Below are 14,835 nucleotides of genomic sequence, written 5' to 3' on the forward strand. Positions count from 1 at the left end.
TTTTTTTGTTGTTATTAAAGTCTTGTTTAAACATGACATTTAATAACAAAGACAAAATACAAAACAAAGACCCACGTGGGGGTAAACAACAAAACAGAGGAACAAGAACAAGACTAACTGAACTGACAAGACTAAACTAATAACACATCACATAGGGACACAATAAACTAGACTAACTAACATGACCAGAACTCACCCACACGACACAGTGCAACATAACAGTACAATGATCCGACACCAGACAGAGAACACAGGGGCATTAAATAGAGGGACAAATCAAAGGGGAACAGGTGTGGGGCATGAACTAATAAACAACCAATAACGAGAGATACAAAAGGGCGGGAACACAGACAAGGACCGGAGAGAGTATCGAAGGCCGACAGGGTCAAAATGACTCTCTCCACACATAACAAGGGATCCTGCCGTGATTCTACCACAAGATCAAGAAAGACATGACACGACGAGGCAGAATCACGACAGAACCCCCGCCTTAAGGAGCGATATCCTGACGCTCCAAAAGGCACAAGCAAGACAAGACAATGACAAAAACCATAATACAAGACATGACAAAAACATGATACATAAAAAAACAAACACTGACATGGCACCGGCTGGAATGCCGGCTGGACAGTACATGGCGCCGGCTGGATGGCCGGATAGACGGTACATGGCGCTGGCTGGAAGGCCGGCTGGACGGTACATGGCGCCGGCTGGATGGCCGGCTGGACGGTACATGGCGCCGGCTGGAAGGCCGGCTGGACAGGACATGGCACCGGCTCGACGGCCGGCTCGACTGGACAGGGCGCCGGCTGGATGACTGGCTGGACAACACGTGGCACCGGCTCGGAGGCCGGCTGGACAGGACATGGCGCCGGCTGGGAGACCGGCTATCACCGACTGGGCAGGCCTGGATGTCGACACGACAGGACAGGATGTCGGCAGCTGGGCAGCGTTCTCTGGCAGCTGGGCAGCATCTCCGACAGCTGGGCAGCGCTCTCTGGCAGCTGGGCAGCAAACAAGGACAAAACAACACACAAACAGAGTCGACTCGACAGGCCTGGGCACCAGCTGGGAGGCCGGCAGGGATCTGCAGCGGGAACAGGACACCGGCGGCCTCAACCCTGGAGGGGAATCCGACGACCTCAACCCTGGAAGGGAGCCCGGCGGTCTCGATCCTGGACGGGGTTCCGGCAGTCTCGACCCCGGAAGGGAGTCCGGTGGTCCCGACTCTGGACTGGAGCCCGGCGGCCTCTACCCTCCAAGGGAGTCCGGCGGATTCAACCCTGGAAGGGAGTCCGGCGGCATCGACCCCTCCCGCTGAGATCCCTCTGTCTGCTGGGTCCAAAATGGTCGGATCATTCTGTCATGATTCTTGGGTGAGGTGAGACACAGAGACAAGGAGAGTGGACCCAAACGCAGACAGCGATTAAGGGGTTAACATGACATTTAATAACAAAGACAAAATACAAAACAAAGACCCACGTGGGGGTAAACAACAAAACAGAGGAACAAGAACAAGACTAACTGAACTGACAAGACTAAACTAATAACACATCACAAAGGAACACTTCAAACTAGACTAACTAACAAGACAAGAACTCACCCACACGACACAGTGCAACATAACAGTACAATGATCCGACACCAGACAGAGAACACAGGGGCATTAAATAGAGGGACAAATCAAAGGGGAACAGGTGTGGGGCATGAACTAATAAACAACCAATAACGAGAGATACAAAAGGGCGGGAACACAGACAAGGACCGGAGAGAGTATCGAAGGCCGACAGGGTCAAAATGACTCTCTCCACACATAACAAGGGATCCTGCCGTGATTCTACCACAAGATCAAGACAGACATGACAAGACGAGGCAGAATCACGACACAAAAATACATTGTGTGGGTCAAAATTATCGATTTTTCTTTTATGCCAAAAATCATAAATCAATTAACACACTTAAACGAATAAAGACTGAAAGATAAAAAACATTAAACAGACAGTAAGAACAATTCATTCTAAAATAAAGTTCACATTTTGTTTGACATGTAAATTATTATTTTCCTTAATTAACACGTGGCTTGGAACCATCTAGCTGTAAAAAAAACTATAACGTTATGTGGTGTGGTATAACTATAAGTGGTGTGTTTTTCTAACCAAATGAGTGATTAACAAAAATAAAGCATGATAAATATAACATGTGTACTATGTATGTTGTATGAATTGTGTATGGTATTCTGAAAGCATTATGTCAATTAAAATATATTTAATGATATACCTTAAAACGATTTTTTAACTAACTTTTTATTATAAAACTTTATTTTAGGAACAATTAAATATAAATTAAGAGTGTATCCAGTTGAAATAAGTTGTTGTACCTTAATCCAGCTATAACTTTTGCTACACACTTTAATGTGTCCATTAGCACACACAACTACACGGAAATACACTTCAAATTTTGCTTACTACAATAAAATGTTTACAACTAAAAATATACTTCATAACAATGTATACAAAAAAATTTATATACTAAAATATGCAGAAAATTAGCACACTTAAAGTTAACTAATTCATTAACACACTTGAAGTATTACTGACAATTAGTCGCTGGCAAGATATACTTAGCACATTTGTTTCACTAGGGGTGCTTTAGCCACAGACACTATAGGCTTTTTCCAAGCTTGTCTCTGTTTTCAATCTAGAGCACAAACAATAACACACATAACAGAGGAGTTTGAAAAGTATCTTTGTTTCGCCAGCAACCCAGAGAAGATATCTCTTCAAAGCCGAAATAAATACAAGTTAGAGTATAAATACTATAATATATATATATAGTATTTATATATACAGTATATATATATATATATATTTGTTGGACTATTCAATGCATGTGCTATACATTTTCATTAATGTTAATACACACGTGCTGGAGACAAATTGAGGAACATTGCATAAGGCTTGATGGATGTTATCAGGAAGTAATGTCCACGTCTAAGTTGTTTCCACATGTGTCTCTGACTCGTGCAAAATACTATTTTGCCAAGAAACTCTTTTGTCCTCCTCCTGCCATGCTCAACTCAGTTTTTCTATATCCTATACTTTCGACATATTTACTGTACCTGTTAGAAATCTTATCTCTGGGTTAAAACTAATTAAGAACTTCTATATATATTTTATATTATATATATAGTATATATATATATAATATATATATATATATATGTTCTGACTGAGAATGAGTGGGAGACAAGTATAATGTAAACATAGCCTCAGAGTAACTCCAAAGTCTAAGACACGTGTACAGCTGCAGGACCATAGCCAGCCTTGTGGAAGGGTTGGTTCTTTTTCTCAAAAGGTGGACCTTTTTTGTCGTTTCCGCCTACATTTATTATTTAATTATGAGGTTCAAATACTTGAATGCTCTAACTCCACTGTTTATGTGAATGCCCCACTCTCCATACAAATGGTAAAATGTGTAATCGGAGGACCACTACGAATCCAACTGCTCATTACAAGTACTTCTTGTTCTTTATTAAGGGTCGATTTGGTAAGTTTTACTTTCAGGTGTTAATTAATACATTAACTAACAAACATGCTGTATGTACAAAATGCGCATGACAAGGAGTATCTTCCAAGGGGTATTGTTTAATGAATCTAAAAGAAAAAACACAGGAAAACAAGCACACAAAACCATAAACAATAACCGACAATTTATAAATGGATAAAATCACTGCTTACTGCTTGCGGCAGGGGTTCTAATGGCAATATAATCTGAATTGACCCTTTCTTAAATTATGCAATTTAATCTTATTTTATGGACAGTCACCTGAGACACTTTCTTCAGTGTCCTATGCAATGAACACTAATGGGTATTAAAACACTTTATTTTGGGGGGGAAACACCATCTCATTGCAATTAACTATACAAAAGAAAATTTATAGACCACGAGAATAAAAATCAGACTAACTGCTTTAAAAATGAAAAAAATATCTGGACATTTTAGATTAAACTTTTTGCAAGTGATCTCTGTGCATCGATGTAGTAAGCGATGGATGAAGAACGGACCCTAGAACAGGCCAAGAAAACAAACAAAAAAAATAGAATAAAACTTTAACTGAAGCATTCACAAATGTGAATTTTTGTTCCCATTTCCATTAGAAAAAATATGTGGGGCTTGAGTCTTGTAAGCCCTGATCTATCAATTCACTGAATGTACCATAGTCTCAAAAAAAGCATATACCATTTTATTACAATCTCGGAGGGAAAAAATGCATTGTATATTCTATATAAATTCATTTGTAATTATTCTGTTTTACGTGTTTGATTTTTTAATATAAAGCGGCTTTGAAAAAAATGCAACTATTATACAGTGTAAAAAAGCGCTATATACAGTATATACATTTGAATTTAATTTAATGTTTTTGGCATTTTTATTGTATTTAGTGCAAATGTATTTGTTCAGATTTAACATTATAACCCTAAATGTTCTTACCTTCATTTGTGTTTTAATTATCTCATCCAGTTTATTTTTGGTACCATATTAATAGAGTTTTGATTATACGATCTAACTAAAAGACCTGCCCCCTTAAAGCGTTTTAATGTTATGTCCTACTAGCTTTATCACTGTAACTATAGTGTTACTACAAGTAACTACTTTAGCGGTCAGCTTTGGTATATTCTTGCTCTCTAGTTTCTCTTCTCCCTTGGGAAGTGTTGACTCTGGGAAACTAGGAGAGAGCATGTTTTTCTTTCACAAGGCCACCTCATCTATTTTCCTGTTCTATCCATCACAGGATCCCTGTAGTTTCTTTGCCCCATCACTTTGTCTTAATTTTCCCACACTGTGTGTCTGTATTTCATCTTTTCTTTTTTGGCAAGGACTAATCAAAGGTCACATGAGGTCGGGCGGGGGAGATGGGGGTGTAAGAGTGGGTAGAGAGAGAAAGAATGAGCGCAACGCATTTGGAAATGCAGGAAATGCATTCTTAAAGAGAATTTGTAGTACTAGCAAGTGAGAGAGAGAAAAGGATACACACAAACACATGCAAACGCACACACACAGAATAAATATGTTTTGCTTTTTCATAGCTTAAGAGACGGTCAGCAACCCTGAAGATTATTATTAGTAAAATGACTGGACTGTACTTAAAACAGTTCACTTGTGTGATTGTGAGCCTTTGGATAAAGTTACAGGTATGTCTTTCTTAAAAAGGTTTGAATTTTATTTACTGATAGTGAGAAACTGATTACAATCTTACAGACAGTTATTTTTTAAAGTTAGTACTACTAATACATACCATGAAAAATAGATACACCCAGTGTTTACTAACATTATGAATAAAACAGTCAGATTACAAACCTTTCAGTTAAAGGAACAGTTCACCCCAAAATGTATATTAATCTAATTTACTTATCCTCATACCATACTCTTTGTATATGACTTTCTTCAGCAGGCAGTGTTTCCGCTATATTAATTTTTGGCATGGCGCACCGCCAGTCCAAAAATCCTTCCCGCCACAGCCGCAGATTCTTGGTGACGCAGTGTTTCCCATTCATTCCTAATTTGTACTGCCAGTGTTGCTAAGTTAGCAACACTTTCACTAAATTTGGATAAACTGAGTAAACTAATTTGAACCTTGTGCTTGGGGATATGCTATTTTTCTTAAAAGAAACTTGTGAAGTAATAACAAAACCATACGCCGACTGTACGCTACAGTACATTCTGTATGTTCATTGCTGTATTCTGCTTCATTTGCTTTTTCTTTTTTTTTTAGTTCATAACTACGTTTCGTAGGCTACTTTACACATTGCATAATGATTTTAACAAAAAAGCACAGGATATAATGTAAGCTTGTTCTAAAATTGTCACAAAATCTTAATTAATTAATAATAACTATAACTTAGTGCACCCAAGGAAGAAGTGTGGGCAAATGCACTAAACAATATTGCTAACTCACTTTAATGTGTTTATATGCAAGGTGTAAGGGGCAAAAATCTCTCTGTAGTGATTGGTTTATGCATAAGTCAATCGTCACAGCTAGACCACTCTGCTAGTCCAGGGCTGTGTCACCCCCTATACCCTAATATAATGCACTATTTGAGGGGACATCAATCTTTAGTGGTGAATTGTAATAACTAGTGTACAACTGATGTACACTCACGGAGAGCAGCTAGCCATCTATCATGAGGCTCGTGCTGAATGAATTTCCGAGTCTCGGAAGAAAATCACGCCCACGCTTCCGGTGTCCAAATTCACTCACTCATTTTCATTCGATTCTTCAAGTGGACTATATTAGTGAACTAATGTAGAGAATAGTGAATAAGTAAATAGAGGGTTATTTAGGACACAACCCAGCTATTTGCATGGCTAAGTAGTGTGTTATTGTATTGCGTTGCCTCTGGAAGGGTTGTTGCGCTACAGACCGCCCCATAAAATACATAATGTGAGACCAAACGACTACTCAACAACAAAATGATTTGTCGACAATTTTTTATTGTTGACATTTTTAATAATGTCAACTAAACGTTTCAGCCCTAGATCAGACCCGTGACTAAACATACGCTTTTAATCAAATCCTTTAATGTATACCATAAATATGAGTTTCCCACATTTCACCTTACATGTAAGTGCCTCGCTACCACAGCAGTTTGCGATGTAAAAAATCTGTTCGCAGTTAACATTTCAGGGCGAAAGTTGTTCAGGTTGATAAGTACTATATACGTACAAATTACATGTATGTGTGATCTGTGCACCAACTTCATTTGCATAACAGGGGGCACTTCAGAGCCCCGCTGCCATGCCTGTGTTACAAAATATTTAGCTAATATACATGTATATTAAAGCACTAAGCCCCAAGAAGCAGTGGGTTACATGACGCGAAGCGGGGTGCCAAAACCCCTTAGCCATTATAAAATTCACTGTAACCCACTGCTTCGTGGGGCTTATTGCTTTTACCAAACAGTTATTCCATATTCGTAGCAAGGTTTCATAAAATAAAGTAAATGAAGTGATATTTAGGCTATGTAATGCGGTCAGGTGTTATAAATCGCTGTATTTTAAAACGGCTTAGAACTCGGCTCAGCCAATCAGAATCAAGGACCAGAACTGACAGTTTTAAAGGAAAAGTTTAGCACTGAATTTATATGCACAAATAAATGCAAAAATGTTCAAGAAACAATTGCAGTTTATGAAAAGTACCCAACAGCCACATTCCCACCTCTCCCCTCGTTTGAGCTGGCACGGAAAAACTTACTCCAGCTCAAGTACAGTTATGCCTTACAGATGCTCAGTGCGCATATGTTGTGCAGAGGGAACAAAGCCAGACCAAGACCTTTTACTGAGGGTGTATATATACACACACACACACGCACGCACGCACGCACGCACGCACGCACGCACGCACGCACGCACGCACACACACACACACACACAGCAGTTGCACAGAATTGTGATTGGTGCTAAATATTTGGAAGTTAACAAATACACCAAGTCATGCCATTACTAAATACAGAACGTTGTTTTGAAAAGTAGAGTCAGAATTTACACAACCAGCCCTAAACCTCAACTCATCTGACTCCAGGTCATAAATACCAAGGCGTGCACTGTAACATTTTTTTATGTCTAGTATTCTTTAAATGAGTACAGGCCATTTCATCTGAGAATGTTAACATATTTTATCAAGACATATGATGAAAACACTGACAACTACAGGGCCAGCTATACTACAGCTGATAATCTATTGATAAACAGCAGAATTGGCTAAATCAGAACATTGCAAGCCCATGACAAAAAATCATCACAAAGACACAAGACTGTGTATTTGAATGAACATTATCACAAAAAACAACAACATTTCTCTATGAAAATGTATGAGAATTTTCATTAACATCTTGCTGGTTTTGTCAGTTTGTTCATGTGTACGATTTTAAGAGTGAGGCAGCATTTCATTGTAAATCATTGTCATCCTGTTTAGCAGGTCAAACTGTCCAACAGGTACATACACTATTTAAAAAAAGAGTGATAGCTCAACATCGTATTTAGGACTAACAACACAAGATGATGGATAACAATTTTAACACTTTACAATATACAGCAAAATGTTAACATTAGTAGTTGCTTCTTTATTACTATTTTTTAGGAATTATGAAGGATGTTTAATGTAACTGTGTATTACACAATTGTTTAATTGTGCTTTAGTGTATGTTGTATTGCACTTATGGTATTACACTTATAGAAAGTGCAAGTTTTTGCATTGACAGCTGTTTCTAAAACTACAGGTATTCTAGAAGGTTTCTATATCACAATTGTTTATCAAGACAAATATACCAAGGGTTTTCAATTCAATACAGTTTAACACCTGGATAATTGAAATGATGTTCTTACCCCCTTCATTGGTTCTGATGGTTTCCCATGCCGTCCAATCAGAGTCACCCTGAGTGCTCTGGCAGGCCACTCTAAAATCATATTGGCTAAAGGGTTGTAGATCTGAAAACAGGTGACTGGTCTTTGGTGAGCTGACATCATAGATAATTTCATCTGAGTCTTCATCAGAAGACTTAACCTGAAAGATATTCACATCAACCCAATCAAGAGATGAAACTTCATGGATTTGTGTTGGCTTTTACAGCTTTATTGAATTAAATGAACTTCATCTGTATTATTTAGCAATGCTTACTTACAGTCATACTGTACACACCTGCCGGCTTGACGGTGAGTAAAATACAGGCTAACTTAATTTCTGGACTGAATTGTTCCTTTAATTCACACATGTTAAGTATAATGATATGGACATCATGCATATTCAGAAGTTAACAAAAATGAGCCAATATCCATAAAAAAGAATGTCTGAAAATAACTACTTCATTTTAAGAGAAAGAATCATATTCCTTCACATTTTCTTTCAACAGATTTCATTGCAAGTGTTGGGGAAAATAAAAGTAATTTATCATGGATTTAAAAGAATATTTCAACTAATATTGTCAGGAGTGTATAAATAATACATATTCTGTGGAAAAAGAAGCTGGACTCATTGGTTAATGCAATCAGACATAGGGCTCTATTTTAACGATATAAGCGCATGGTCTAAAGCGCAGGGCGCAAGTGCACTTTTGCTAGCTTAAGGACCGGCAAAATGGTCAGCGCGCCAGGCGCCAGGTCTAAACGGGTTGCCCCTGTTCTCTTAATGAGTCATGGGTGTGTTTTGGGCAAAACGTGCAGTAAACCAATCAGAGTCTCATCTCCATTCCCTTTAAAGATGTGATATGACACGGCAGAAACAAATATTATAGTTTGTTTTAGATGTAATGCAATGTGTATACACGGTTTAAGGTTCCAAAGCAATTGTACTGACAGGTACGCCCAACTTACTTGCGTATACATTTCGGCGGTCTTTGTCAAATCATACCAAAAACTGATGTAGATTTGTGGGCGTGTGGTTACACAAGGTGTTTCAGGCAGGTCTGGGTGAGCATTCGCTTTTAGATATAATACATATTTTGTTCCGACACTTTAAATTTTGCAATTTTACGTGTCTAATACATGTATGGGCAACTTATAACACACCAAAGACACAGAAAAACCCATTTTCGCGCCATATGACCCCTTTAAAAGCCGCCATAGCGGATTCGCTGTTTACACGGCGGACTTTGCAAGAGCAAAGACTGGGCGCATCTGCTCGTGCACGAGGTTCAAGACAAATTTTTTATCTATATCTACACAATAATAATCTTGTGTAGATATAGATACACAACTATAAAAATACAACTATTTTTTAGACCAGCACACCCATGGGTGCACAAATGGGCGCAAATGCATTTGTTATTTAAACTATGCGGCGCAGGATGGGAAAATGAGAACTGCATCAGGCTGAAACTAGCAAAAACACTTGCGTTGCATTGCACCGGGAGTACAATAGGGCCCATAGACTCTTAAGTTAACCTCTTGAAGAGCAAACCTTGAAAAGGACATACTTTCACTCAAATATTTTTTCTTTATAATTGTGGCATGGGCTTCATCTGTCAAGTTTCAAAATTATTTAAAGTTAAAAAATAAAAGAGAGGCTAAAGTACATTGGAATTAAAAATGTTGTAGCAATAAAAAAATAATGATATACGTGTATGTTAAAGCTAGAAATGCAATGATCCCAAAGCCACATCAGGAGGGAGGGGTGTTACATGGGTTCTTTTATCATCATCAGCCTAAAAAAACCCATGTAACACCCCTCCTGATTTCACTTCACTGGCTGCCAGTTGCCGCCCGCATCAAGTTTAAATCTCTGACACTGGCCTTCAGAACGATAACGGCAAATTCGCCCATCTACCTTAACTCACTGCTCCAGGCCTACATCCCCTCCCGTCATCTTCGGAAAATGAGCGACGCCTGGTTGTTCCATCACAGCGAGGCACCAAATTGCTTGCAAAAACTGCATTGGTTGGAAGATAGTAGTCTACAGGTATGTAGTCATTGTAAATAATTTAAAAATAGTGATGTCAATACCACACACAAACTATTGCGCATCAAGAGGTTAATGGAGTTGATTGGTATTTTGTAGTACAGTTTACTTATCAGGATAAGGAATTTGTTACTAAGGTACATTATATCGTCGCTGTCGGGCGGAATCCTCGCATCTACAAAACCATTATTTTTCAGGAAATTAAAAAAACTGCATATTTTTTGAGTTATTAAACATTGTATCGTTAAAGTTGGTATTATACCTTATATTGCTATCATATACTGTTGTGTACCAACATTAACACAACATTTCCCCAAAACCATGTTTAATCGGAGATACAAGGTTTATGACTTGGGAGCAGGGAGATACGAGATTACGCTGTCATTGATAAGAATGGTACGGACACAGACGTCGCTGCTGCCAGCAGTGTTCATCAAAGTCTGCGGTCGCGTTGAGCCTTTTGACAAGAGACGAGGCTTTAAGAGCTAATGAAAGCTAATGATTGTGGTTACATACATCTTCCTAAACTCTATTTTAAACGTTAGAGAAATGAGTGATGCAATACCAAAATAAAACGTTAAACAGGCTGTCTAATATAGGCAGAAATTAATCTGCACGCAAATATAGTTGGCGGTCGCGTTGAGCCTCTTGACAAGAGAAAAGGCTTCAATCGTTAACCAAAGCTAACGACTGTGGTTACATACATCTTCCTAAACTCTATTTTAAAGGTTTAAGAACTATAAGTGATGTAATACAAAAAACGATGAGCTGACTAGGCTGTCTAATAGGCGGAAATTAGCCGAATCTGCTCGCAAACTTACCTTCGTGGCTCACGGGATTCCTTCTGGACCGAAGCATTACAGCTATCGATTTTTAACAAAACAGGCCTACTCAAATGTATCTAACCTAACTATTTTCACTCATTATTGTCTAAAAAACTTTCAATCAGGAGATGTAATGCCGAGAAGCTCCCGCGGAGTGAAGAAGAGGTGGAGTTATGAGACTTCTCAGACAGTTGAAGTGTCCAATGGATTTAAGAGATTTGCTCTCAAGCTATTTTCAACACTTTAGATTGGTTAATAATTTTTAAAAATAACAGACCCACATGGGGACTGACCAATAGCATCGATTTGTGAAAAAATATGAAATTGACCAAATTTGGACATAGGAGGTTTCCGCCCGACAGCGACGATATACACCATATGAATCTCATCATAATGAAAATGAGAAAGAAGCTTTTACGTAACGCGACATCACGTAGATTCCTGAAGACTTGTTTCTAAGAATTTAAATACATTTGTTGTGCTTCACACAATATACTGTACATCAGGTGGCGCAGAACCCACTGGAACAATATACTGTAGTGTAGTGCATCTCAGTCTTACAGGTATAATCAAATAGTATACCTTACTTGAAAAGTGCTAGTATGTTTACTTAAATTTTGCCAAAATGTTGATTTTACTAGACATTGTTAATTGTTGTTAAAATGTTAAAATGTTTAGTTGATATAACTAACAAAAACTAAGTAAAATTACTCGAAATGTTCAAGACGTTCTTTTGAGCATGTGCAATGAAGCACAACTCCCCTCCCCCACACCTTGCTGAAGCAGATGGACTGAAGATTGTGATCTTCGCCAATTCAAGGTAATTACTGCTAAATATTTTATTTTTATTGATTGTTTTTTGTATTTATGAACATGTTAAGACCTTAAAACGTGTCTTATACACTTTTTGGTCCTCACGTGTCAAAGTACTTGAGGTGTTTCTTAGTTTAGTTATTGTCCACTTTAGTGTGTAAAATCAGCAGCCAGGATGCCTGCCATTACTTTACAAAATAAAGTGATTTTATTCACTTTAGTACTCATTAGTCATTATAACGCTGTACATTACTTTTCTTAATTCAGTGAGGGCTGTACAAATGTGCCAGCACATGTCAAACAAAATTATTGCAGTTATTTGTCATCACAAACGTTGATTATTAGATTGCATTGTCATTTATAACTTTCAAGCAGGGGTGTAGGATATGACGATATCATATCTTGAATGGTTAAAATGTTATACAGATATGAAATGTATTTTCTTCTCCTGCCCTATACATTTCGTTTTTGTACTGAACACAAATGAAGATATTTTAATGAACTTTTGTAAGACAATGGTGACCCAAAATGACTTTAATACAAAATAACTTCATTTTTTGTTCAGTGCAACAAATAAATGTATACAGGTTTGTAACAGAGGATGAAGAAATGATGACAAAATTTTCATTTTTGGGCAAACTATTACTTTAAACATAATCGCATAAACCATGAAACATTCTCTGTAAACCCCAGACTGCTTGATACTTTGAGCATGCATTATGTAGTTTGCATTCACTGCAAGTTATTCTGCCTTCTGATCTAAATAGTCCCTTCCCATTGATTGTCTGAGGCCAGTTCTCTGTCACGTTAAAGCATTAGATCTGCTGCAGAATTACATGATTGTGTGTTTTTTATTATTATCTGTGTGTTTGACTTGTTTTTCTTTTTACTTTAGAATTTCCGCTTGATGCCTTGAAACATGTGCTATGAGAAGCTGTAAGTCTCATATTATTTCAACGTTCAGTATGAAAACAGCACATTTGCCCTGATGAGAAAGGAAATCATTCATTCTGATCCTCCTATTTGTGAGATCTTGGAGAAGTGCCCAGCACATTTTACTGAAAGAGTTTGTTTTCTATTTCTCTTTACAACCTAAATGGCTATTTATTTTAATGTAAACAACCACTTTGTGTTTTGTGCTTAGATCTTTGCAGAATTAAATCACATATCTGGAAAAATATGAGATCCAAGTTCTGCGCAGCATTGGACACACACTGCATGTTTGATTGATTTTTTCAGAAAAAAAGGAGATAATCAGGGGAAAACGCTTTGAAATTTTGCGTCAGGTTGATTCAAAGGTATTTCTTTAGGTTGACTGTTGTCATCTTTTGAGTCTTCATTTGAATATGATTGTTACCCTTATTCTCTGTCTGTTTTTGCTTTTGCATAGTCATCTGATGTAACTTGTTACGTGTGTGCGCTTCGCAGTACTTTGCCGTCTTCCTGGGGGATGACTCTGAGAATTCAGGATGTGCTTTGTAAGTAATTGTTGTTGGTATTTCTGTTTTGTTTAGTTCATTTAGAGTAATGGTTAAGGTTAAGGATATTTAAATACTATATTTGTCTCTTGACTTAAAACAATTCTGATTTGATGCAGTGGTAGTTTTTGTGCTTTAAATTTATATAGGTTTGAAACAACCTGGGTGAGTAAATGATGACTGAATATTCATTTTTGAGTGAACTAGACCTTTAAATGTTTTGTAACTCTTTCACTATATATTTTATCATCTGTCTTTGGCAGTTGTGATTTAAAGCTTGGTTATATGTCATTATGCTTCTTGCTTGCCCAAAGCTCTGAGGTGTCTCAAGGTAGAGAAAAACTCAAGCTTTCCAATTTTTTTTATGTTTCGGACTCAAATGTAGATGCAGACTTCTGTGGAGTTGATGTTGGCCTGCAGTTTCACGTGAAGATATGCCTGCCCGAACTCCATGTTCTCAATGTTAATGCATCAAGGGCAATCATTCTGGAGGGAAGAATTGTCGTGGATGATGTCCCAAACTTGCCACATGCTGTATGTCTCCTCTTTGCTTTAATCTATGCTATAAATTTACTACACAAAGACAATAAGGGAATTTTTTTTTCCAGAGGGTATTTCTGTTGTAGGGAGATAAACTCAAACCTAAACTTCAATCCCTTAAAATCAGCTTTCAAGATAAACTTTGTCTTGAATGCCTTTGTGCCTATATATTTTTCCATATTTTGTAATTTCACTAATTTCAAGTTTGCACAGATTTTATACTTATGTTAATATATACTGTAGATTAGTTAAATATCTGTATTTCAGGCTTATTTTGTAAATTCACAAATTTTATGGGAGCACTGGTCTTACTTCTGGTTACAGATGGCTCAGTTATCTTTTTATAGTTATAACTGTACCTTTCTAAAGCCAAATGTCTATATTTTAGTAAAAGCTAAATGTCTACATGTCAAATGCCAATTTTTTTCTGTATAGTGCTGTACATTGTAATTTTTTTCAGTGCTATTTAATGAGGCATAAGGGATCTGTTTAGACAGAAGCATTGTGTCTACATTTGCCAGTTATTGTGATGTTCCTAACAAGCTGTTTATTAAAAAAGAAACAGTTGATAATGTCAAACATGTGTTTTCTGTTTTAGTTGTAATTAAAAAATATATGTTCATTTTACTTGAACAAACTTTGGAAACCGATTGCACATAGTTTTTTAAGTTGTCGTAGCTTAAAATGGAATAGTAAATCTGTATCAAGAGTACTAGTATTTTAATTGAAA

The 14,835-nt window shown here is 37.4% G+C and overlaps 1 protein-coding gene across 1 annotated transcript in view; it reads right to left on the reverse strand.

Annotated features, from left to right (window-relative positions):
- LOC130564422 (tyrosine-protein kinase receptor UFO) overlaps positions 1–14,835 on the reverse strand; it is a 112,450-nt gene that overhangs the window by 82,254 nt on the left and 15,361 nt on the right. The window contains exon 4 of the mRNA XM_057350500.1: positions 8,383–8,560. Coding sequence (XP_057206483.1) covers positions 8,383–8,560 — 178 coding nt within the window. The remainder of the gene's footprint in view (positions 1–8,382; positions 8,561–14,835) is intronic.

Source organism: Triplophysa rosa, linkage group LG14 (assembly GCF_024868665.1).
Source record: "Triplophysa rosa linkage group LG14, Trosa_1v2, whole genome shotgun sequence".
NCBI classification, from domain to species: domain Eukaryota; kingdom Metazoa; phylum Chordata; class Actinopteri; order Cypriniformes; family Nemacheilidae; genus Triplophysa; species Triplophysa rosa.